The sequence below is a fragment of the Lutjanus erythropterus genome, chromosome 21 (assembly GCF_056507025.1).
Source record: "Lutjanus erythropterus isolate fLutEry1 chromosome 21, fLutEry1.hap2, whole genome shotgun sequence".
Taxonomy (NCBI): Eukaryota; Metazoa; Chordata; class Actinopteri; order Lutjaniformes; family Lutjanidae; genus Lutjanus; species Lutjanus erythropterus.
In genome coordinates, this window is record NC_139337.1 from 23182401 (window position 1) to 23209116 (window position 26716).

At 39.2% G+C, this 26716-nt stretch overlaps 1 protein-coding gene across 1 annotated transcript; it reads left to right on the forward strand.

Annotated features, from left to right (window-relative positions):
* Window positions 1-13022: 13022 nt before the first annotated feature.
* Window positions 13023-24415, forward strand: LOC146307683 (uncharacterized). Its single transcript, XM_084747627.1, has 4 exons — window positions 13023-13135; window positions 14775-15429; window positions 16178-16334; window positions 16732-24415. The coding sequence occupies exons 2-4, from the start codon at window positions 14785-14787 to the stop codon at window positions 23583-23585; spliced, it is 7656 nt and encodes a 2551-aa protein (XP_084603753.1). The 5' UTR covers window positions 13023-13135; window positions 14775-14784; the 3' UTR covers window positions 23586-24415.
* The last annotated feature ends 2301 nt before the right edge of the window (window positions 24416-26716 follow it).

A 26716-nucleotide genomic window follows, 5' to 3' on the forward strand; every position in this document is an offset into this window, starting at 1 on the left:
CAGTTGAAACAGTCAGCTAACAGAGAAAAAAATGGTTAAATTAAATGGTATAGACTACATCTGACAAACATGGCTGGAAACCACTGATTTATTTTATTAAAGAACGGAGCTGAATTAATTTAATGTCAGAAAAAACACCCAGAGGCTCAGCTGAGCTTCAGTTCACAAGATAAATGTGGACCATTGTCTGTCTGTGTTTTTTTCTCTCCGTGGATCTTTGAATCTTCCGAGAGCACCTGTCCCCACTTCCTCGTTCCGATGACTCCTGTTTGCTCCATCCATGAAAGATTGGCTGGGAACATCCTCTATCCAAGAGGAAGCCATGCTCTGTGAAATTCACACCACTCGCTCCATTTCGGGAATCACCGGTAGGACTTCCTAAAAAATAAAAAAAACATAAAAATATAGTCTAAATAAAGAGAGGAGAGGGCAGAGTGTCATGACCCGGGTCAACTACCCTTTGTTGTCTCATTGTATTTGTGTCTGTGGATGAGTTTGTACGTGCTTGTGTTTGTGTGTGAGCTGCTCTTTTTATTGACATTGAATAAAAACAGTTGCTGTTTATGTATTTATCATAAAAGATAAATAGCACCAGTTTCAGTTTATCAGTTTCTCCCATCTTGTTTAATGAGGAATCACGGGAGGTTCATCTGGATAATCTATTCATATTTATTTAATATACTGTAAAATAATCAATTCAGTCATCAATTCTGTGGCTCTTTCATCCCTTTGAATATAAAAACCAAGCATCTAATGGACTGAAATTGAAAAACACTTATTAATTCTTATAAAGTTATTAATTGAAATATATCTTTTCAGCTATTTTTCCACGTGTTAATGTTTAGGTTAGACTCATCATAGCCTTGTAAGTTAATAGACGTGTATTATAGAAACACAATGTTTGTGAATTAAACCAACTAAATAAAGTTACTTCTGACAAACAAGCAATTTTCAAGCTTACCCAAACTAAGTCAGGTATGTCATATGGACTTAATTAATTTAAATTAAAACATTAGGTTTTTATCCAAACTTTTTTCTATTAATAAGTTTCCACACAAATGAATTTGGTACACCTGACATGTTTTTATTTCCTTCATTCACCACATGCTCAGATTTAGAAATCTGTCAACTTATGTCAACTTCTGTAACTTGAAAACATAAGTTTAAAGAATTAAATATTTCATGTTGAGCCAACTTGATAAAAATAAGTTCAACCAACATCTTTGTCATTTTCCTTAACTAAATTTTTCTAGTTCAAACTATTGTACCAACTAATTTATATAAGTGTTATAAAGTTGACACGTTAGATTGACATAACTCAAAAAGTTGATTAAATTAACTGTAAAACTTGATATAATAAACTCAACCGACATTTTTTCAGTTCTCTGAACTAATATTTCCTAGCTCAAATTATTTGACACAGGAAGCTGAGTTAACAAACTGCATGCTGTACTGACTTATTTATTTAAATGTTATAAACCTGATAGCTCACATTGACATAACTTAACTCAAATTTTTTATTAAACAAACTGAATTCTGTACCAATAAATTTATTTAACTTAGTCAAGATGACTTGTCTGAGTCAAGTTGAGTCAACAAATCCTTTTTGCATCCTTTTTTCCCCAGTGTACCATTTTAAATTTACAAATTTCTGGTTTTATGAGAATTTTTGATTTTTGCACTCAAATATTAAGTCACAATAAAGTCGAGTTTGAGTATCATAGAGATAAATATAGATAAACTTAGATAAATGTTTAAGTCCAGTGAACCTACAGGCAGAACAATGTCTAGACACTGTTTGGTATTTTTCTTTTGCAATAACACAATCAGTCTGAAAGCTGTCTCTTACACAGGAAGTGTATTTGTGTTCATGTTATTGGATTATGAACTTCAAACAAATATCAAACACATTTCCACTGAAATAGCAAACAGTCGACTTCCAGTTCCCCAAAAGCTGACGGTGTGTTCCTCCCTCGCTGTAGGTCCTGTCTCCTCTCTGTGGTCTGTCAGAAACCAGATAACAGTCTGTCACACAGACACACTCACAAATGTTCACACTCAGAATTTTAAAAGGGAAAAAATTCTGATTTAACGTTTTAGTGATTTGAAAGAGGCTGCGGTTTTCCAGATGCTGGTTCAGTCTGAAGTCAGTTGCACTGTCGCTTGTTGCCACCAGGGGTCAGCTGTGCACAGGACTACATGAAGCTCAGTGTGAGATTAAACCTTTACAAGGTGTGGGTCTGCACAAAAGAAATAATTGACTGATAATGTGACAAACTTTAGAAATAAAATAAGATTTCTTACTCTAATTAGGTTGATATGCTTATTAATCACGCAACATTTGTGTTAGAGCAGCAAAAGGGGATGGAACAACAACAGAATCATCAATAAAAAGCAAGATATAATAAAAATTAAACAACAAAATATAATGAATAAGTAAATAGGGGGAAGATTACAACAGATTATAAAATATAAGCAAGAGAAAATAAAGGCAGAACAATATAAACAAGAGACAGATTCAACAGTTAAATTAATACTATTTGCACACTGGAAGAACATTATATTACATGTACATTGATTGGACTTTAAATATTCCTTCACAGCAGTAAAATATTTAATGCCATTGATAAATGACATATATTTGTTTTAATGTATGATAGCAGGGGTTAATCTATTATTTCTTACATGTTGGCTTCATATAAAAAAATATATAAATAATCAGTAATAATGTGATATGTCACAGTTAATGAAGTCTAACTAAGGGGTTTTAATTGATTATTTAAAGGGACATCTTACTCGCATTTTGACTAATTATTACATGACCTGTAATTATGTAATACTATATGTCCTTTTCCAGGCTCTGGTGGGAATCATATGTGGACCAAAAGCAACATTTTCACAATAAAAGCCCTGCTTACTTTTGTTAAGCCTTCAAAATAAATGTAGTTGTAGATACATTTAGATGTATAAAATAATAAAATAATAATAGGTTATATTGCATTTACCGAAGCTTCATGTCTGTTGCTACACTGCTACATGGAAGCTACCACTGACATATTGAGTGTAGATTTGGAGCTGCAGAGTTGAGGTCAGTCCAGAGTCCTTGTAGAAAGGTAACAGGGCGAGTGAAGGTGAGAGCACGTGAGGCTGCTTTGAGTCCCAACCAGGTGAGGTGACGTGGCCCAGTAATCCTGCCAGGACTCCTGCTGCACTGTCACGCACAGCAGGAGTTCAGCTGTCAAGCTGCGGCTCTGCTGTCAACATGAACATTACCTCCGGGGTGACATGACAGTGACATGGTGTGTTATAGCACGCTGTAAATCACCATAATCACACACAATCATATCACAATGACATTATAAGTACATCGTAAAATGTCATAATATGTATTAATGGGTCACTAAACAACAAGATGAGCAGGTTACAGCAAACCACAAGACATTTGGTACATGATAAATCAAGATACATCATAAAACACACAGAGAAGCACTTTCTCCAGATTTGACCTGTTCTCAGTATTAGGAGCAGTGAGAAGCTTGTTCTAGTTCTCCAGTTCTAAGACTGTGCTTTTATCACTGACAAGAGAATTGACCTAACATAGATTATTTTCTTATTTTGATATCAAAATTTACTGTAGAAAATGTAAGGATTCTCTCATAATGTTAAGTGTAATGTCAGTTAAGATGTACAGATGATTATTTATAAAGATAAAATAGTTCTGCAGTTTCTAAAGAACAAAGAGAAGCACTGTGGTCGCTTGCAAATGCATTATTATTATTTATAAGAGCCTCACAGCAACTTCATAATATATCAAAAGTGTTTATGTAGAGATGTAGCAATACCAAAAACTCAAGGTATAAATATCACAATAAAAAGTCCAAGATACAATATCTATCACAAAATTTAACAAAGAAAAATGACAACTCTAAAAATATCCTTTATGAAATAATAAATCTGATGTGTACAGATTTTTTTTGCTCCCTTTTAATCTAAACGTGCTTCTGTTTCCCTTCTTTAATAAAATAAAATAAAAGTAGCCAACCCTGACTGAAGCATGCGCATAAAAATTGGCATGAACTGTCTTTGGAAATAAATGTTTTTAATTATGTGTGCACAATTGCAAAGCAAAGACAATTCAGAAGCAGTCATTTTATGAAATAAAATACGGATCATAGAAATAAATAAATAACCATGTAATATCATGGTATATATTGTCACAGTCTAGTACATTATCAAGATATTTTTGTGTTGCAATATTGAAATATTTGATATATTGTTTTATAAGATAAGATTATAAGACCCCTTAAAAATTAAACTTTTCTTGTAAAATAATTGCAGCTGTACATGAGTCTACATTTATAACATTATTATATTGTGGTGCAGTTAAAATGCTGTACTGTTTATGAGGCTCATACAACATATCTGCAATAACCAATAATTATTTGTGGGTAAAATCTTCAGAATCAGCTTTAAGAATTTGATTCCGGTTTGACATACAGAATAGACAACAGCTCAGGACAAGGACAACAAAAGTAAATAATTAAAGGTTAAAAGTAGAAAGAAGAAGCACAAGTAACCAACAGCGTACATAAAAACTACATATATGTCAACTGAACTGAAAGGAATATTGTATGGATATGCACAGACTGGATGATTATGTGCAGTATTTATACGTCTATATATAGTGTATACATATGTCCAGGATTTATTGTGACTACTGTGAGCTCCTCTACAGTTTTGCTGCTTTGTTAATGTAACATATGTAATATAGAGGGATTTATGTGTGTGTGTGTGGGTGGGTGTGTATAGGACCACATACTCAGGCTGCTTCTGATGTCTGATGACACCCCTGCGTCTCGATCTGAGGCAACGTTGCGTGCCGTTAAAAGCCCACTTCGATATGAAATGTATCACTCTGTTTTTCAGTGACAGAAATGTGGGGTTAAGTCGTCTGAATATTGTCAAATTTGGTGACATCTGACATCATCCAGCACGTTTCCAGGTTTTGTCCACAGTTTTCCTGAATGCTGTAAAAATCAGTGGGAGGTTATGGCCATAAAATCCGTGGACAGATTGTACAGAGTATTGTTAAAATTTTAATCTGTACTGATTATCTGAACCATTTACCATTTCCCTGTACAGCTGTGAAACTATTTCTGTCCTTTTTGTTTGTGTGAAAAGCAGAGTTACTCTCCCAGACTCAATATTGTTGATTATTTTTTATTTTCCACAGGGATGAATTAAAGCTCACATTATTGTCACTTTGTACATGCAAGCTTCACAAAACAAGATGTGTTTGCTTCCAAAGTAAATTCAGTTCAACAGAAATATAGTAGGTATAAATGATCTCAGTTCACAGTTCAACAGCTGCACAAAGAGAAGTTGAATTTCTTGCTCAAGCAGAAGTTCTGTATGTGGTTTAAATACCAGTTAGGCAGAAGGAACATTCAGAGTAACAGGTACTTGGTCACAGATGGTTGCCATGAAAGGGCCTCTGTGGTTTTGACAGCAACTATATGGCGTCATAGGAGTGTCTTAAAAAATAATAAATCTGCAAAAGAATATAAGAAAATAAATGTGAAATATCACGAGATATAGATAAAAGAATAAAGACATATAAAGACAAATAAAAAACAAAAGACAATTTATAAGCATTTTTATTTTTATTATTTTTTATTTTTTTCAAACCAACTGCTTTGGTTTGACCTTCCTGCAAAGACTAAGTAGTTAATTTCTGCAGACTGATGTTTGCAAAAGCAAGAAAGCCAATAGGATAAAACAAAAGCAATATGGAACAGCAGAGGCAATGGGGAAAGAATAAAGAAAAATGAAGCGAGAAACATACATAAATGACATTATACAGAAATAAATATTTACTTATTTATTGTTTTATTTATTTGTCTTTATATTTCCATATCTGTGATCTTTCTCATACTGTAGATAGCAGCTTGAAGCAACTGTTCTAGTAAAGAGAATAAATTAAAGTTAGAGGGTCTTTTTTAGCCACCTGGAAATTAAAAATATGATTTCAAAAATATCTGTAATGTATGAACAATTAACAAATTCAAATTTAATAAACCCGCATCCTGTTTTTCAGATTTTTACTTGTTTATTATTTTACTTATTCCCTCTGTATATTTCCACATTTATTTTCTTTTTTTTTTTTCTTCTTCTTTTTATGGCACCCCTGTGACGCCATACACAAATAACTATACAACAAAAGAAAGTTAAGAAAAAGAAGCCAACACAGGACATCGCAGGGAGCAGGGGGAGTCAGGCGTTAATGCATGAATATTACAAATGCATGTGTATACAAGTGAAGCAGCAGCTGGGGATGTGGCACATTGTATCATGCAAGGGTTTAACATTCAGACAGAGTTATCAAGCTAAAATTGTGAGCTGTGTTGCCAGATTGGTTTGAGGTTTTCCAGCCCAATAATTCCTCAGAAACTGATTAAACAATGAAATCTAACTATGATTTAGAATATACTTTATACTGTAAGTATCTCTGCCAGGCATAATAGTGTTCACAGTTTTTTAAAAACCTATTTTTCATGCCTCCATGCCAGCGGCAGCTGTAGATGGATGCATTACGTTTTTAGGGTGTCTCATTCTCGTGAACGCATTACTTCAAGAAGGCGATGAGGGAATTTCTTCAACACTGGCACAAATGTGGCGGCCTGGTAGCTCAGTCGGTGGAGCGTTCGCCAAATGTGCTGAGGTTGTGGATCCTCTTTAGCAGCCATGGATTTGATTCCCACCTGCACCCCTTTGCTGCACCAGGCAGAAAACTGCCCAGTCTGGCAACACTGACTGTGGGATTTTAAAACGGGTGAGGTGAGATGTGACTAAAACAGGAATCATCTCTTTAAAATAATTAAGGAATTTGACCAACAGACACTTTCAGATTGTGATGAGCTGTGAGTCAGGGCTGGGAGATATGGCTCATAAATTATATCTTGATATTTTTAGGCTGTGCCGCAATATGCAATGTACACATTTTATCAACCATAAATTCTCAAATAATGCAAACATGCAATGATATTATGGGATAAGATGTGTTGCTGCAGATTAAACTGTCCAACAGCTGCACTGGATGGGACGGACAAAATCAAAGATCACAATATTTTTGACAAAATACTTCAATTTTGCAACAGTATTGTCAGGGTGACTAGCGGTGCTTTCACAAATATTAACATTTTTGATAAATAATCAGCACTAATATGAATATAATGACTGTGATGGGAAAATTTCCATTGAAACTGATGGAGGTGGTAACCTGTTTGTGAACCCTGAGCAGCAGGAACACTGATCTTTAACAGCCCACAGAGACAAGTCAAACAGTGGGCGACTCAGATTCACCACATCCTTTTGTTGTCGGGTTGAGCGAATGTCAAGGCCAGCTCAATAAGTCTTTATCTTGGCTCTGGTGTGTGTGTGTCTGTGTGTCTGTGTGTGTGTGCTTAAGTGTGTGCAAGTCAGTCAGTGCATGTGAATAAAACAGAGAGGAGAAATAATGACTACGTGCAGATTCCTGTGTAGATGCCCACTGGTAAATGTGTGTATGAATGTGTGTGTGCGTGCTGCAAACCGTACAGTACATGTGCAGCTCGCAGCGTCTGGAAAGTCCATTTGTGTGGCGGTCAGGATGCCAGTGTCTCACACAGGGAGGCCGCCTGTCTCGCCCTCTCCACTCCACTCCGCTCTGTCGCTCAGTGACTGACCCTTAATCAGAGGAAGGTTGTCTGATGCGAGCACAGACGGATAAATCACTCCTCACCCCAGGCTGCTATCTGGGTCGCGCGTAGCCAGGTTGTCCCGTCAGCGGACTGGCCCTCCGCCCGGGCCCTCCAAAGCTAACAGCCATGTGGTATGGAGCCCTTTGGTGAGGAGGACCCGGCCTGCCACTGCCCTCTGGAGAATAATAGTCCACATTCTGCACATATCAGTATTTATATTGCTGTCGAGAGGCTTGGTCGTTGATACACTCTGTCCTCACAATCTGCAGACATTCAAAAGACACAGACTTGCAACACCAGTTTTTGGATACCATTGTATTTTGTCCTTTGTTTCCTTCATATATTTGTCTAGTCCATATTGTCTTGCTCTTGTAACCATGTTGAAAATGTTTATTGATTTAAATTGTGTCATTTTGAGACTATTCTGGAAAAATAAAGGTTAAAAGAAAAGAGAAGAAAGATGTAGGACTGTCCAGTTTAGTTGCAATATCGCAATATACTCACACACGTGTAAAGAAAGCATTAACAGATATATGTAGACCTACGGAAACTATCAAAATTACCTATAGAAATAATTTTTTTTCTATTGTTCTTTGATTGCTGACCCTCTTTTTTTTCAAGAATGTAGGCTTGGCTTGATTGACTACGGTTAATGCTAACATTAGCTATCCTTTGCCATACTGGTAAACCAGTGAAGCTAGGTACCATGTTAGTTAATCTAACTCAGTCATAATTACTGCAAAATCAGTGTATAGGCTAACGCTGCTTAAAAACATTCAATTTATAAAATTATTCTCTTTTATTTTGCTTTTTAGGGAAACTATTTTAGCCATATGTGCATCTATCTAATTATGCTCTATGTGCCGGCTATGTCAGTTAAGGCAAACTGTTAGCAAGCTAATTAATGCTAGTAAACCTTATGACTAATGTTAACAGTGAACAGAAGATTTCAAGCTGGCGAATGTGTATCACCAAGCAGCAGAAGGTAAGGATAGTAATGTAAAAACAGATTCACAAGTTCAGGATTAATTTATAAAATATATTTTTCAAGAATGTTGGCTTAGCTGGGCTTGGGTTAATGCTAACATTAGCTAATATTAGCCATGGTTAGCCAATGCAATGTGGTTTATCCCTCATTTTCGTAGTTAATCTTAATATGTATGAATATAGTGTGTGCAATGCTGCTCAAAGTAAACTCTTGAGCTAATAAGTGAAGGTAAGCTCAGTTTAAGCCATGATTAAATGCATTTTATTTGTATCAGTGTCTCAGTGTTTTTCTTATTTCTTACATTGCAAATGAATTATACTTTGTAAGGAACTTTAGGTGTACTCTTTGTTGCTCATTTACTTTTCACCATTGGCAATAACAAACATTTTTTAAATGTTTGCCATTGAACAATAAAAGCAGATGCTGTTAAGAGAAGAAAGAGATAAAGAAAATGAAAATAATGTGAAAACAATCGCCTATAGCCTGTGATTGTAATTACCAAGAACTGTGGTCAGTTTGAGTGCAGCCTAATTGAATAATGGTCATATCAGTGAACGAGTGGGGGTGTGGAGTGATTTACCGCACAGAGAAGCGTGCTTATCTCTCCCTCTGTCCCATGCAGGAAACACTGGGATGTCACCAGGCAGATTAAAAGCTTGGCACAGCTGATACGCAGCGCTCAAAATGGATGGGGTGGGGACCTCTGACTGCTGTGCGAGGGGTTTTGGCGGGGAGGGGACAGGCGGTGGTGTGACCTTATGAGTCCTGTTTGGCAGGGATTCATTCAAAACCTGGGAATTCCACTGGAAGTCAAGACGGAAAAAAAGATGTATCATCATGTAACTTGAATGGAATTTTGAATTGTAAGCATATTTTTGGCTCAGTGTCGGCCAAGCCAGGTTTTTTTGATCTTACATTCAACTGCCCTCAAAGGAAAAGTGGAATTTATCATCATTATTGTATATATTTAAGAAGCCTGGAAGAATACACAGTGATTTTGGGTGCAAGAAAAGTTCAAAAGAGATCATATTTGCAGGATCAGCTGCCTTGCTTTTAATTAAAGTACATGTTTAAGACTGCTGTTGGTCACGGTGCAGCTGTATCACTTATAATTGAATTCCTGACAGCTGCAATGCTTGGAATTTTAACCAGTTCTTACAAGGGCTGTGAAATGAGCAGGGCATTTTATTTTAAACGACGCTGCAGAAGCTAAATGTGGTGCAAATGCAGCAACATAAGGTTATTTTCTATAGCCACCAATGTGCATCTACCTTTTTAAGCAGGAGCAGACTGGGGCTCTTGAATTGAGGTAATATATGCAGACTGAAGAGAGGTGTTTGATGGGAACACAGGCAGACAGATCTGGAGGAGCAGCTGCATAGAGGACGCTGGGCCAAATATAGAAAGGGGACAAGGGCCAAAACATATCACACATTTTTTCCCATTAACAGCATAGGTTTGAATCTAACTTGGCGCCAATTAGTTGCAGTATAGGCGCAAGGACTTAAAAATAGAGCATGGCAGGGGTGACAATACACTCGGAACGCAGAGACAGATATCTCTTCCATGGCGGCGTGTGATTTCACGTGTAATCATGTGAAGGGAAAATAACAGTATTCATATCACCAGCTGGTTCGTTATAACTCTGTGACGTGGACGGTTATGTGACAAATGGAGCTTCAGACATTTGTTGCTATTACCTGTCACGCTACTTTGAGTGCGGAGCTGCAGCTCAGGCCTATTTTCAGTCTGATTTCGGTATGTTTGGCAGGATCCGTGCTGCTGTATCAGTGCGACCAGCCACTTTTACCCGCTCGGCTTCAACATTTGCTTGTCTCTTATCTCTGCAGTGGAGGGTTTGGAATGAGGGGCATGCAGGCTTCGGGCCTACCTGTTTACTCTGAGGGCTTCCTCCATTGTCCCCCCCCCCCCTCCCAGCTTCCTTTGAAGGATTTTTCACATTTTTGTGCTCGTTGTTGTTTTGGGAACAGGTCATGGGCTCGGCACATGGGAGCCTCCTGTGGCATTCCTGAATCTCTGTCTGGTCGGGCTCAGCAGGAATTCTTTCCTACCGCACATATCGTCTCTTTCGTACACACCTGAGATATTTTTATGGCAGTAAACTAAACAGTATGACTGAGTGTCATCACTTTATCCTTTTATACTGAGCTGAAACATGATAACTTTTGTGTATTCCTTTGATTCCTTGACTTCAGCCCCAGGTTTACTGTGGAATGAAGCTATCCCTCGTCGACTAATCCCTTTCACTCCAGAAATAGACTCAGTTTTAGTAACTGTTACGCAACTCGTGATAGTTCATGGTTAAGGATATACATGACCGGCTAATACCCCCAGTAATACGGTTCAACCTAATCTACTGGACTCCACTACCCTTCTAAACTTAACTGCTTTCTGGAGCAAGCATGTGTATTTTTGTAGGGACTATACAAGTGCCTAAAAAGTGGTTGCTATTAAAGGAATGTCTATGTTAATCTGGGTTGCATGATTAATCAAATATTATTGAAACTGCAACATAGCCAAACGCAATATAAAAATATTAGAGCGGGCAGTTTTTTGATAAAGAAACAATGTGTGATAAAACAGCTTTCTAATGAAGTGCTGTAGGGCTGCAGAAAAGTCCTGGAGCTCATTATAGAAACTTCTCTTTTCTCAATTTGCGATGACATGTGGGATTTTTGGTAATACAGAAAGATGTTTCCTTTAGGAAAAAAACACTCTTATCTTCAGAGAGGAATTTAGCTATTAAAGAACCATCCTAAATGAAAGAATTTCCTAAGTTAAGAATCCAAAGTTTGGATGGCACAATTTCAAAATAACTGCCAGTTATGAGTGAAATGCTGCTTATACTATTAATGACACTTTAAATTTCCTTTACCATGTTATTAACTGGATCGGCTGATTTTGAATTTGATCATTGTGCTACAACCATTTAAATCTTTATCCCGGGTCGATATTTGGCAAGAAAACCTCCCAAAAAGGTTGAGATATGAGGTCTGAGATAGGATAGGACACAGCCATGATTTTAGGAAGTGCTTCTGTAAGAGGAGGACAGGATTTTCCCTTAATGAAGTTAAGGAAATCTTTCTGTAATGAGGCCTCTAGTCTACAAATTTTGTTCTCCACATGAAAGGAAACATGCTTGTCTGGAACAGATCCCAACATGTGTCACAGCATCATGGTTTTTCAGTGAAAATTAAAATTGTGATGTAAAAAAATGATCATTCTCTCTATTTATTTATCATTGTAATATCTGTCAGAATTTTACCATATCATGCAAAACTAATGCAAATTTTAAAAGAATCATTTTGTACATCAGAATCAGGTTTATTACCAAGTAAGTACACGGAATATCAATAAGCCTAGTAAGTAGAGGAATATAAAGAAAGAATATTTGAAATGTGCAAGATAGTAATCCAAAGACAAGGATCATGTTAATGTAATCCATTAACACACATCATTTTCTTGTGCTGTACATACTTTCAGTGCGCCGCATGTATTCACATCACAGTCTTAATCTCCAAAGACAAAATTAACTCTGATATAAATTATTATTTTTTTTAGTAATTAGTCTGATTTCCTATTATTTGTGGGTTTTAAGGTGACTGTTCACTCCTTTCATTGAAAGCTAGTGCTCTTCTCTAAGGGTCCTGCTAATGAAGAGCCCTGTAATCCTTATTATCTAAAGACATCCTCAATGAGATTACAGCCCCACACGAATATTAGCTACAACTGGACCGCAGATTACCATCTGCTGCTCTCATTTTAATTCGTGTTACCTTCTGCAGGTGCAGTGTTGTTATCTTATTTAGGTCTCAAATAAAAGAAAAACAAGCACAGAAACATGAAAAGATTCCTTATTTTATTGTAATGTAACTGGTCAAGATCACTACCAAAACGTGTGTCAGTTTAGTTTCTTTATTTTCTTGTATTTTTTATTTGTATTTTATTTTCCATTGTAAGAGTGTTTTTTTTTTTGTTTTTTTTTTCTGGTAAATTTTCAAATTTTTAATCATTTAATTTAGTAAAGAAGATCCCTCTGACAATATATTCACAGAGGTAAACTTCTATACAACTGTCATTCAGGCTTATTTAATATACTCTATAAAACAAAAAGAAAAGAAATCTCAGGTCCTTGGTCCGCATCTTCACCCTGCTATGACAGCTCTACATGCATCTGTGTGACACACCTTTCTGAAGAGGATTTCCAAGCACTGCACTTGCAGTGGAGATTAACTTTAAGCAAAGATTAAGCAAATTAACCGTGATGGTGTCTCCCGAAATAAACAGTTGCTGTGCAGTTAGTTGAACAGCAGTGATCATGTAGAGCACGGAATAACATTTCATGGATCCTTTCAAAACGGCTGGGAATTTCACGATGTTGACGTAGGTGAGTTCACTTTGAAATCCTACAATTTTTGGTCACTGAGTTTCACCTGTTTACTGCGTCCAGTTCTAATCTGTGGTTCTGTGTTACACGTGCAGCGTTAGAGATGTCATGACCATACATTTTAATCAGATCTTGATTTATTCTGTTATTGTGAAGAACAATTACAAATATTTCATCCTGAGAATGGGAAAGAAATCTAAAGTTGATCTATTAACCAATAATACCAGTACTACTTCGACTACTACTACTACTACTACTAACACCAAATAATAAGATAACATTTTACTGATACCACACCGGGGAAAATCACTAATAATATATCTACAATCAACTTTTAACATTAAATATCTTTAAAAAAAATAATTTTAATGAATAATATTCTGTAATGTGGTGCTTAATTTTTCATGTGAAATGTGCCATAATTTAATAATTCAATGTTTTAATACATTTTAAGTGTTGTGAGACATCAGTCTGTAATGTGAAACGACACAGGGTTTCTATTTTCGTTGAGCAATTTTTGAATTAAAATTAATCATTTTAAATAAATTTTCTATATTAAAGGCATAATACTGAAATGTGGTATCAAATTATTCACATACTCAGCTAAACAACTCTGCAAAAAGAAATACTGGGTGTTGTAAATACTGGTAAAAGAGGGTAATATCTGTGTATCACTTGTTTGCCACTGTGCTGTTAAACCCAGGTAATCAAATAATTAAAAGATGCCATTCACGTGGCAGGTTTCACAGAAGGGAGGTCATCTTACCTGATGGCCACAGTCATAAGATGTAAACAACATATGTCTGCAAGACGTCATTCAGCTGTTTATACATCATAAATTATTTAAGTTGTCTTGGACATGGTGTTATGTTTGTGTGTTGACCCAGTTGTCCTATGAGTGCAACTGTCTATTTTGATGAATCATGAACAAGTCGTGTTTAATCTTCTCATGATTATTCATTGCTGCATCACAGACAGTAATTATATTGGCAAAGTAATGCCTTTTTCCTAAATTTTACCTAAAACAAGACCAAATCATGACCAACACCAGAGTATATCAAGACCAAGACTAAACCAAGACCTAAAAGTGGAGTTGAGACCATGTCATGACCAAAACCAAAGTGTTTTGAGACCAAGACGAGACCAAGACTTTAAGGAGTTGAGACCAAGACATGACCAAGACCAAAGTGTTTTGAGACCAAGACAAGACCAAGACTTTAAGGTGTTGAGACCAAGACATGACCAAAACCCAAGTGTGTCAAGACCAAAAAGAGGCCAAGACTGTGAGGGGTTGTGATGTAGTCATGAACAAAACCAGAGTGGAGTTGAGACTAATTAATGATTAAAGTCCGAGTGTATTGAGACCAAGGCAAAACCAAGACTTTGAAGGGTTGAGACCAAGTCAAGACCAAAACCAAGGCAGTATAGGTAGCTGTTATGTATAGCTAATATTTGCTAAGCCTCTTGAGGGGTGAGGAGTGAAGGAATTTCTGAGGAGTTTGGTAGAGAGGCTAACTAACTAAGGGTAAGGGATGCAAGCTTTGCTAGACACTTACACTTAGTTAACTTACCTTTCTTTATGCTTCCTGTCTAAGAGCCCTTAAAAGTTTGACATAGTTCTGTTTTGCTCTCTTTTCAGTGAATCAGCAATGATGAATGAGATGGGGCGGGGGAGGACCCTCCCTTACCAATCATCAGGGAGTGGGCGCTCCTTTGGCACCCCACGCCACCCAAGCATCATCGACCCTATCTTATCAAAGCGGGTCTGCTTCTACAAAAGTGGAGATCCTCAGTTCAATGGCCTGCGCATGGTCATCAACAACCGCACCTTCAAAACATTTGATGCACTCCTGGACAGTCTCTCTAAAAAGGTTCCCCTGCCGTTCGGGGTGAGGAATATCACCACCCCTCATGGGGTTCATGCAATCTATACCTTGGATGAACTGGAGGATGGCAAATCCTACATCTGCTCTGACAGCCGTAAGGTGAAACCTATCAACCTGGCAATGGCTAGAAAGAAGCTGCCACCCTGGTACCATGCCAGGCCTGTCAGCTCTCGCCGTCGGACTGTACAGCAGGCCCGATTTTTCCCTGGCCAGAACCTCCACAAGAAGGAGCCGGTGGTTGTGCGCACGCCAAAGAGGCTACATGTTTTTCGCAATGGTATCCCCACTATAAGACACGTTGTGGTGCTTAACAAGAGGACTACACCCACTTTTGAATCAATCCTGGAATATATTTCAGAGCTGATCCAGTTCCATGTGTTGAAATTACACACACCTGATGGCAGAAGGGTGAGTGTTCTCTTCTGTCAATACAACACATACAACACATTTCATTTCTAAGGGAAAAAAGCATTTTGAAAGCATCATAGATTCAAATCTTACTAAAAAAAAATCTATAATACATCCACTAAACCTTCCTGTCTAATGACAAGAAATCAAAGAAAACTGACAGCCTCTTGTAGAGAGGGAAACCGAATAACAAAGATAATTTAAAAGCATTTTCCTCATCTTGCAAAACCATGACAATATTACATAATGGTTTTATAACTTAGGAATAGATTTGATCAAATAAATAGAGTAGAATAGAATTTTCAATTTTAAAACCTTACAGGGACATGGATCCCTAAAACGAGTATGATCAAATACAACGCTAATGTACAAGTTTTAGATTTTGGTAGCGCCAGAATTGACATGTAATGGACTGGTTTAAACCTTGCCCGTAAATAACCGTCACATGAGGAGAGAAAGTGGTAAGCTCCTTTACCAACTCACCCTAATACGCAGAAAGGCATTCTGGGATACCTCACTGGGAGGCTCTGGGTCAAGGAGCTATTGTAAATTCAGAGCCTGCTGGTCTTGTAAGTTGCCATTTTAACAAACAGTTATTTAGATATGTCATAAATATATAAGCATTTACTCTGTAATTACATCTCTCTATAATATTCAAGGGATTTTTCTGTCTAGTACTAGTAACACAGTCAAATGCCATTAGAGTGACAAATCTTTTCATTTTTCTGTCTACTTTCTGTCTTTGCAGGTGGATGGTCTTCCAGCCTTGATATTGTGCTCTGGTACTGTAGTGGCAGCAGGCAGGGAACCATTCAGGCCTGCGAACTACAGCGCAGAGAAATCACCAGTTCCAACATTGCTGCCTACCAATCGAATGAGTCTCAGAAGACTAAAGGCTTTAAACCGTAAGTCTGCCAAGAATCAGTCTTTTACGGGTCTCTGTGCCATCATTTTGTTTTATTTAGTTCACGAGAACATTTATCCTCACTGGTAGACCCTTACTTATATGACACACATAGTGTCTGCAGTAATCTAGCTGCTCTCATGGGATGAAGACGGGAAAGTGCTGAAGCAATGATATTACGCATAATACTGTAGATGACCTACATACGCCGCCTACTTGGCTGTCGGCTATTGTTCTTCATGTGCTGTGAATAGTTGTATTATCTTTCTAACGTGTCTCTCTCTTCTTCTTTCATGCTTCCTGGATTTTTTCTTCAATGTTTGCCTGAAATCTTTGGACATTTTTCCTTGAACCTCAACACAAACCTTTTTTTTCTACCTTACTGACTGACTGAAAAGGCAAAAAGAAGGCTCTATCATATTCTTCAAAGTCAAGGAAATTCTCCCCCTCCTCTGAGAGGTACATCGTGAATAGGATCCATGACTCCATCGCAGAGAGTTCATTCGACCTACCCAGTAACCTCACAAACTCTGTCGAGCTGGAGTCATGTCGAATGTTGGAGTCAGTAGCAGAAACGGAGGGAGATATCTGTGTCGGCGATGGAGCCGGAGGGCAGGACTGCTTGCTGCCCACAGAGGACGACATCGAGAAGTCCTTTCGAGTGAACCAAGATGGTAGCATGACAGTGGAGATGAGGGTGCGGCTGACACTTAAGGAAGAAGAGACGATCCATTGGACGACCACTCTGTCACGCTCAAGTGTAGCCGGTCAGCTTAATGCAACCTGTTTACCGGAGCCTGAGGCAGAACAGGAGATCAGCTCACTGAAATCTAACTCACTGGATTTACAAAGTCCTGCTGCCTCCTTCAACAAGAACAAAACTGAGGATAACAGTGATGAGGATCCACCTTCGATGGGCAGTACAGCTTACAGTGAAAGCTGTAATGAGGAGGATAATATCAAAGCACAGATGGACATGGTGTCCCCAAAGAGAGCTCCTACACCCGGGCACAAGCAAATTAGAAAAAAGGAAGCCTCTATGGAGAGCATAAAATCAGTGACAGCAGAGGGGATTCAGGAAGGTGTGGTAGGTTCTTACTCCTACAGAGAGCAGACTGAAAATGGAGCTATGACAGAGAAATACTGCATGGTCAAACAGAGTAGCACCAAACCAGTTCCCAAACCTAGAAGATTTGGCTCTATCGATACCAGCAATATAAACAGCAGAAATGTATCCACATTCAAATCAGGGATGACTGAAATCCTACAAGTTGAATCCAGTGGAGAGGAGCTCACTGAAACTGTCTTACACATATATGAACAGCAGACCTGCCAGGATAATTTCTTTGCAAACCTTTGTGCACAGTCTGCTCCTTTTTGCAGGCCAGCTACCTCAGGAACTGGACAGCTCTCCTCCAATAATGAGTTTGAAGTCGAGCTCTGGAGACCATCAACGGCGTCTGAGTCAATTAGCATTTGGAGAGCTGAGAGCATGTCATTAACATCTGATTTAACATTGCCTTCAGTCAAGACTGGTACAACTGAAGCAACAAATGCTCAGCAACGACGCAAAGACAAGCCCCAACAAAGAGAGGTCAATAAAGATAAGAGGGTATCCTCAAAGCCCAAAGTGATCAACAGACGTGTTCGTAGGCTTGTGTCGCCAGGGAAAAGACCAAAAGAAAACTCTGCAGAGGCATCTGAGAAACAAAAGAAAGTGAAAACTTTCTCCAGTGCTGGATTCATTAAGAAAATTTATGGGAATAAATCAAGATCAGCAAGAAGTATGATGAAGCTTAAAAAGGGACCAACACAAAATGGAGACGGGGGTATTACAACACAGAGCTCACAAAAGTCTGATGACACAATAAAATGTACTCCCAAAGACCCAAATATATCATCAGAATTGAAAGAAAATACAAGTGAAAAAAGCAAGCTGGATGTTGCTTCCAATGAAGTAAGCCAGCCAAGGGGAATACTGACACGGCAGACATCAGTGCATCAGGAGAAAAAGAATGAAAACGAGTCCTATGATGTGAGCGAACGCATGACACTGCCTGCTGTGAACTCCTCCAGCTCTGTTACTAATAAATATGTGGAAAACTGGCTGGAGAAGGCCCATCCCAACCCCGCAGCCTACTCAGAGGAGGAAAGTAAAAAATTAGAGGCAGAAACAGAAAATGGCAGGCATGGGGAGTCTGAAAATAACAATGGTTTGATGACTGTGGCAGAGGAGATAAAGTGTCCAACCCTCGAAATTGACCTACCGCCTGAGAAAGTGCAAAAAGCTTCAGTTAAACTAAGAATCCAGTCCTTTGAAAACAAAATATCAAGTCCATCAACGAGGAGAACCACAGTCAATCAGCAAATCACACAGAGTCATACAACCACCACAAACACAGAAAATGACAATAGTTTAGCTCAGAAAAATACAGATGAAATAAAGCCGCACTCGATCTCAGGCAGTGAAATGGAAAATAAATCAAATTCAATCAAAATTTCACTTCAAAAAGCGACACCTTTCAATACGCTTTCAATGGACCTACCACCTCCCCCACCACCTGATGAAAACATAGAGCTTTCAAACGCAGAAGATGGTCTGATGGATGTATCCTCAGTGGCCAGCAGCCCATTATACAGGCTCTCATCACTGAGCAGTCAGATGTCAGATAATCATCCATTATCCATCAGTCCTACATCTGACAAGGCCGTATCACCTACCGACAATACCACAATGGAAATGACAACATCAGTTCAGCCCGACATTCCTTCCACGCAGGGAGAAGCACCATTACCAAGAACACCATCTATTAAAAGGGCCCCTTTGGTCAGTAATCTGTCACTTGACAGGAAAATGTCTCTCAGAAAGGCTTGTGTGGATAAATATACTTTATGCGGTGATGCCACATCGGAGACAACCACATCCTCATCTCCCGTCAACATAGCGGGTGATAATGTTCAGCCAAACGGCATCTGTCCAACAGGGATGCAACAACCAGCAGAAGAGACACAGCTATCAAATGGCATCTTAGATTTCAGAAATAGTCTGTCATGTGGTACTTCTGCATCTCCTGCTAGTTTAACATCTGAAGAGAGAATGTCATCAGTCAGTATTTCATCAAGTGAAGCTCCTCCACCAGGAGATCTTCCATTTAAAGAGACAAAAATGAATAAAGCACAGCATTTAACTCAGAAGGAGGCACCATCACCTAAACCCTTGGTGAAAAAAGTAAAACTTATGAGCAGTCCCTCCCCAGAGAGAAAATTCCAAACCAAGAAAATCTCCTCTGAACTTCCACATAACTCTCCAAAATTATCATTGACACATAACCACCCTCCAGATAAAATTATAAATATTGGAACACGAAAACATGTAACACCAAATGCTAGCCCTTCCACTGAGGGAAAGTTTCATAAACACACAAAGTTGCAAAAGAGACAGTCTCCATATTCTCAGTCTCTGGACATGGTGTCCCCACCTGTTAAACACAAGTCAAGCAGAAAGTCGCTCTCCAGAAACCTCTCTTCAGACAACACATCAGAGCCAACAAATAAGACACAAAGGAAAGCATCATTGGAAAGAAAGCGTCGCCAAACACCACAGTCAAAAAAATCAACAGCTGATCTGTTGAAGGCTGATCAGAGTGATGACGAGACAGATGACCTTATAGCAACAGATCAAGAAAGATCCAAGGCAGAAACACAAATAATACCACCTCCACTAAACATCGCTAATCAGCCAAACATTAAACCTGTGCTTGAGGAGATTTGCTACTCAATAAAGTCAATTAGACAAATCACACAGAACAAACGTCCATCTTGTCTGGAAAAGTCCAACAGCCTGCCTGACTTCTCCTCTCATGTGGCCTCTACGTTTGGCTCATCATCAAAAGCTCTCCTTGCTTTCTTGTCCGTCATGACCCTAAAAGAAGGCATAACCAACCTAAATATGGATGAGCTGAATGCAAACAATGTCAGCTGTGCCGAGGCTTTGAAAATGATCGATTCTCTGAGAGAAATTGCCAGCATTGAGGATTCCCAAAAGTTAAAAGCAAGTTTGTCAAATTTACAGCAGTCAGCTTCGAAGCAGCTCCTGCAAAGTTGGAGGGGATTTCAGGAACTCAGTGAGAAATGCAAGAGCCGAAACTCCACACCAGTCGATTCAGAGCAAGAGCTCGTAGCCATGGCTAGTCCTGGCATCGATGAAAATGTCATTGATGAGATCATGGGTAATCTTGACATACCTGAGAAGCTCAAGAGGGAACTGGCCTCCCTTTCAGTGGATGTTGAAAGTGACAGCAATGATGAGGAAAAGATGACTGGCAGGATTACTGAAAAAGTGTCGCCAAAGGATGACAGTCATGCCAAGATATTTCATTACACCACAGAGGATGTTGTTGAGAAAGCTCATGTTGATGTGAGTGCCATCATTAAAAAAATCACTGACGTTAACCAGCCCAAACAATGCAGCATAACAGAGACAGTGATGCACAAACCAACTGACCAGGCAACTAAAGACAAGGACAGTGAATGTGGAAGGAGTGGTGAGGTTAGATGGCCACCAGCTGAACCAAATGATGATCAGACACATGATGAAGAGCAGCTTTACAGTACAGAGAACGAGGAGGGCATGCAGTCATGTAGGGATGTAGAAAATCAAGAAATTCAGGGAGAGAAAGAACAGGAGCAAGGCCACAATGAAGACGAATCAAACCAAGAGAAGTCGAACATAAAGAGAGAAATCAGCAGTAAGGAAGATCTTGAAGAAGACAGTTGTACGTCTGAGGTAGAGGAGAAAGAAATGGAAGGTAATCAGCTGCAGAAGCACAGTGAGGATATCATGAGTATCCCTGAAAACGAGCATATTCATGATGACGAGTCAGGTTCAGAACAGGAAGGGTGGAACATGCCAAGTGCCAGCAAAGATTTAGAGCAGACAGTATCGAGCTCAGAAGCAGGTGAGCAACAAAGTTCAGAAGAGGAACCTGAAGTTGAATGTGAGGGGAGACAACAGGAGGCCAGGGAAAGTGACGACTTGTCCAACCCTGAAAGTCACTCCGAAGAAGAAGAGGACAAGCAACCCACCTCCAATTACTATGTAGAACTTAATATGGGTGGGAAGGGAAGAATATCCAGCCCCGATTATCAAAATGAGTATTTGTCAGAAGAAGAGCACCCGGAGGCTGAATGTACGGAGCAGAGCTACAAAGATGCTGTGTCTAACTCAGCAAGTCCGTCTAACTCAGAAGAACAGCAGAGTAAAGCAGACTGTTTAGGACTGAATGTCAGTGTTAATGAAAGCGCTTGTACTTCAGATGGAGAGCAGCCTGAGGTTGAATGTCAAGAACCAAATGTTATCAGTGAGGAAGAACAGGAGAGCATGGAAGAGGAAGAACATCTGGATGATCTTCCTGAAGAGCAGGAAAGCATGGAAGAGGAAGAACATCTGGATGATCTTCCTGAAGAGCAGGAGAGCATGGAGGAGGAAGAACACCTGGATGATCTTCCAGCTCAAACAAAAAAATGTGAAGAACTAAAGGTTTTGATAGATGAGACAGAGGAAGACAAGGTTAGCTCAGACTATGAAGACGACCGTGCTGATAAATCACAAAGTCAGGATATTACAGAAGGAGATCTAAACAATGTGATAGAAAATCAAGATTCATATACCAAAAAAGACAGTAGCAGTTTGATCAAATCTGACAGTTTAGCAAAGCGTTATAGATTCAGTGCAGATGAGGACAGTGGGAATGACCACAGCAGCTGTGAAGAACATGTGGAGGCCGAGCAACCAAAGGTCGCAGATGAACGGATCAGCAGCTCAATTGAAGAATTAAGCTACTATGACAAAGACACCAGCTCAGAGGAGGAACGTGCCAATGTGGACAGATACATAGAGGAGAGTTGTACAGAATATGAGGAAGTTTCTTCATTGGCAATACAGTCTGAAGTTGAAAAATGTGAAAGAGCTGTGGGAAAACTCAAGCCTCCATGTGCAGAAATAATATCTCAGTCTATCGCAGAGAGAGTGAGTCTCCTGGAAAAGCAAGTAGCTGAATCCCAGAGGAGAAAAACTTCAACAGAGTGTTCTCCCATGAGACGTTTCTCACAGAGAAATGCCCCTCTTGAGTCGGATGCTGAGGATTCTCTCCCTGAATCGGCTCTTGGCACCCGATCAGCTCCTCAGTCATCATTATCTTTCAGCTATGACTCCAGTGGTGTTATTACCACCGAGCCTGAAAGCAACAGGGTCAGGTCCATCAGGGAAATGTTCCTGGCAAAGAGTGCCACAGACATCCAACACGGACATAAACGTTTCCCGAGCCCAAACAAAGCAGAGCGGTCCGAGTTTAGGGCAGAGACCTCAGCTAGTGGTGGGTATCAGTCTCAGACCTCAAGTGAGCTGTCCAGCGGTGAGGAAGGCTCACCACGGAAATCCATCACAAAAGGCTTCGTGAGAAGAACGATTGAAAGACTTTATGGCAAGAAAGATGCTTCTCCTGATGAGGAAGCAAGTGAAAGGCCGCCATCTGCGCCAAAACAGAAAAAGAAAGAGCATTCAAATATTTTTTCTCCCTTCCACACGGCCAAGTCCAAAGCAATGTCTGAGTTGTCTTACTTCAACTCCACTAATGCACTTGACACCTTGAGTGAAGCGACACGATGCGTTGCTTTTAATGCTCAAGTTGGGCCTGGAGACAGTGTCCCTATTGATAATGGACGATGGCTCCTTAAAGAGAACACACTGATTAGGAAGTCTGTCTCGGACCCAGTTGGAATAAACAAAGCCTGCTCAAACTCTCCTCAAGGCCAGGGAATGAGAAATGCGGACACAGAAGAGCCATATTCGCTCTCCAGCACAAAGTCTGAACTGGAGGACAAGAAGAAGTCATACTCAAGGAAGTGCACCTACTTTTCTTTGCCCCACGCTAGCGACTCAGATGCATGCCAGGACGACATAAGCACGGTTAGCAAGGGTAGCCTGAACGGTGACAGTGTCGTAGATATAAAGGACAATTCAGAGGACACCAAAACATGGGCAGAGAGGAACGGCACGCTGCCCGGTGTCGGCGTTACGGACTTTAAGATGAAGGATAACAAAGTGCACCCGCTGGTAGAGCTTCCACCTGATGGTGAGGTTGTTCTTGTGCAGCCTGGGAGAGGTCAGGGTGTCATGAACAGACGGCTTCAGGAGCCTGACATGCTGGACTTACTCTACAATTTCTGTGGTCAGAATTGTCCCATCCTGTGAGGACATTTCTTTAAGCTTTTTAACACAAACACAAAACAAGGACTAAGGACTTTTTTTTGTCTAAATAACTGTACATTCCTGGGCTACAGTATAATATGATGTCTTCGGTGCCTCAATTTTGACGTTGCCATAACCTTGGCATAATACACTATCATGTGTCAACTAATTTGAGCTAACTGCTGAATGTGTAACAGTGTGTCACAGATGCACAAGCCAATGGATTACCTTCAGTTTTACCATGTATTTTAAGAGCTTGTGATCAGTGTGTCAGGTTATGCTCCTTGTTTAATGTAAAATTAGTCAACGTGTTTTTCGTAACATCTTGATGGTGTATTTGCCATGTAACACTCCAGAGCAGCTCATTTCTTCTTATAGGTTGCCTGTCAACAGAACAAGTACCCAGAGAATTACTGTAATCTTGTTTTAAAACTCTTAACACCGATCAAGTCCCCGCAGATGTCAGGCAACAGGGCCAATCCCCCACTGCACTGAGTGAACGGGTCAGTTTGTGGTCACAGCTCAGGTTCAGGCCAAAATCGTGCCGTTTCTTTTCTTACAGACTAAAAAAAAAAGCAACTGAATGTGGTTTTACAGGTTGTGTGCAGATTGTAGAAATTTTCAGTAAATACTCAGTGTGGTGCTTGATTTAATGTGTGTTTTGTATATTGGCTGTGTAAAGTGTAAATATAACATTTATTGATTTTCACTAGCTTAACATATATTTACTATAACCTGACCTTTATGATTAGGATAAATGGTTTTCAATGTGGCAGCTGTGACAATTTTGTCTCTTTAAACTTACGTGTATGAATAAAAGTGTATTTACAAATGTTGGTTGTGTCCTCTACTTTGTAATGACATTTTTACGGAATAAATTTATTCCAAATCATCTTCGCTGATCAAGAGCTGCAACAATTAATTATGTCAGTCATTTCTCAAGCAAAAATGTCAAACATTGACTGTTTGCAGCTTCTTAAATTTACAGTTTTTCTGCTTTTCTTTGCCATTTATGATGGTAAATTAAGACTATTTGGGTTTTAGACTGTTGGGACAGACAAAATAAATAATTTGAAGGTGTCAGTTTGGGCTCTGGGAAATTGCAATGAACAATTTTCTGATATTTTATAGACTAAACCATTGCTAGATAATGAAAACAATTGTTGCAGCACCACATGGATCCTGGATTTTACATTTGATCCCACTGGGAAAAACAGGTGATGGAGATGATCCTAGTGTGTCTGCAAGAGCCAAAAGGCCAAGGTGACCCTTCGCTGTGTCAAAGATACCTTAGGAAGCTCAGCCGAGTTGTTTTCTCCCACTGGTCAGTATCAGATCTCTGAGGAGGAGCGGAGGCCTCTTGTTTTCTCACTCTCAGCCTGAGGAAGTATCCATGTTGTTCTAAGGTTGTTTTGTTTCTCAGAAGTTGCCATCGACTTGGCCCGTGTTGTGACAGGAGTGTCGAGGAATGCACTAAGAGGGGAGTGTTTACATCTGCAACTACAAAGAGAAAACATGACAGCCAGACAATTCCCACATTTGACACTTATCTCAAACATGTTTATGTATTTATATATGTGCTGTTTATCCATGTAGATAGTTGTGGTGTGAGCTGCTGAGTTTTAGAAATATCAGCCATAGAGATGTCTGCCTTCTCTCAAATATAATGGAACTAGATGGCGATCAGCTTGTGGAGCTCCAAGGGCCCAAAAATTCATCTGAAAAACTCAACATCAGCATCTCTTTCCAGAAATCAGATGCACGCTTTCTTCTGTGCCGTGTCAGGGTTGGTAGGTTTAATTCAGTAGAAAGAAAATAGTCTCTACTTAAAACTGCTCACAACAAGGTCTGTGGATTATCTTGAATAACCGGATGATGATTTCTGGTAAGCGACATATTTTTTTAGTGCTTTGAGCACCACAAGCCGAGTGCCATCTAGTTCTATTACTTTGGAAAGATGGCAGACATCTCTACAGCCGTTATCTCTAAACTTCTGCAACTGACACCAAAACTATCTACACAGATAAATAGCTCAACAAGTAAGAGGAAAAATGTGTATTTTTGATCAAAAAATGTTTGGGTGGGATCGCTCCCTGGACGCAAACTGATTTTAAGGTGCTCTTTGGGATACATGTGTTCTCAAACATCACAAGAAACTCCAAGGCATACTGTTAGACTTTAAAACAAACCAGCTCGGAGGTGTTTCAGCATCAAGCCTTCCAACAACAAAGGCACTGTAGTTGTTTAAAAAGAGAGTCCCTTTGGAGTTTTTTGATTTTGAGGTGAACTGTCCCTTTAATGAGTGCAATATATGTATTAAAATGTATCATTCTGGACATAATGAATAATTTTCCATCAAAATAAAACATGGCAAAATATCTGAAATATCACTGACACACAAACATTTACAACAACAATGTCCACTAGATGGCATCAGTGACCAATACAACAATATAGTACTGAAGAGGGACGGTGGCAGTTAAGGCGTCAGTGGTACTTTTACAATCACACACTCCTGCTTCTACCAAGAAGAAAACCAAGCAAGCAAAAAATGTTTTAAACTGTTTATTATTTAAATAAATATTTACATAACAGCTTCGTATAAATCAAAGTTCTTTTTCTTACACGACACATCTTTCTAAAAGCAACCGTTTAACAAGAAGGAGGAGGAAGAAAATAAGGGATGGAGAACAATGATCTGTAAATCTGTGTTTGTCGAGAGAGGCGACCCCCCCCACCTCATGTTGATCACTGAGCAAATACTCTGTTCGCAACCTGGATGACGTTTACCTTCACTCAAACACCATCGAACACCTGAGCCTTAAAACCTTGCTCATCTTTCGTTATACATTTTGTTATAGTATGCATAAATCTACATGATAATTTGATATACATTTTAATTTGTTGTTACTAAGGAATAGGAGGATGATAATCTACACTAACTCATAAAAAAGCCATAACGTATGGCTGAGGAAAAAAAAAAAAGGAAAAGAAAGAAAAATAAATTTTAAGTCACACATGATTCATTCAGGCACAAACAAAGCAATAGACAGCCCCGGTGAAATTAAAAGACATCACTCATACAGTAAAGGCTACAATGCCCTGCTAAATGGTGTACAGTATATGGCTCAGCT

Excerpts from the sequence above, each read along its gene's own strand:
- LOC146307683 (XM_084747627.1), top strand. The coding sequence starts at position 14,785 with ATGATGAATGAGATGGGGCGGGGGAGGACCCTCCCTTACCAATCATCA. Across the intron at positions 15,430-16,177 it reads ACACACCTGATGGCAGAAGG|GTGGATGGTCTTCCAGCCTT; the intron begins GTGAGTGTTCTC and ends CTGTCTTTGCAG. Across the intron at positions 16,335-16,731 it reads AAGACTAAAGGCTTTAAACC|GCAAAAAGAAGGCTCTATCA; the intron begins GTAAGTCTGCCA and ends CTGACTGAAAAG.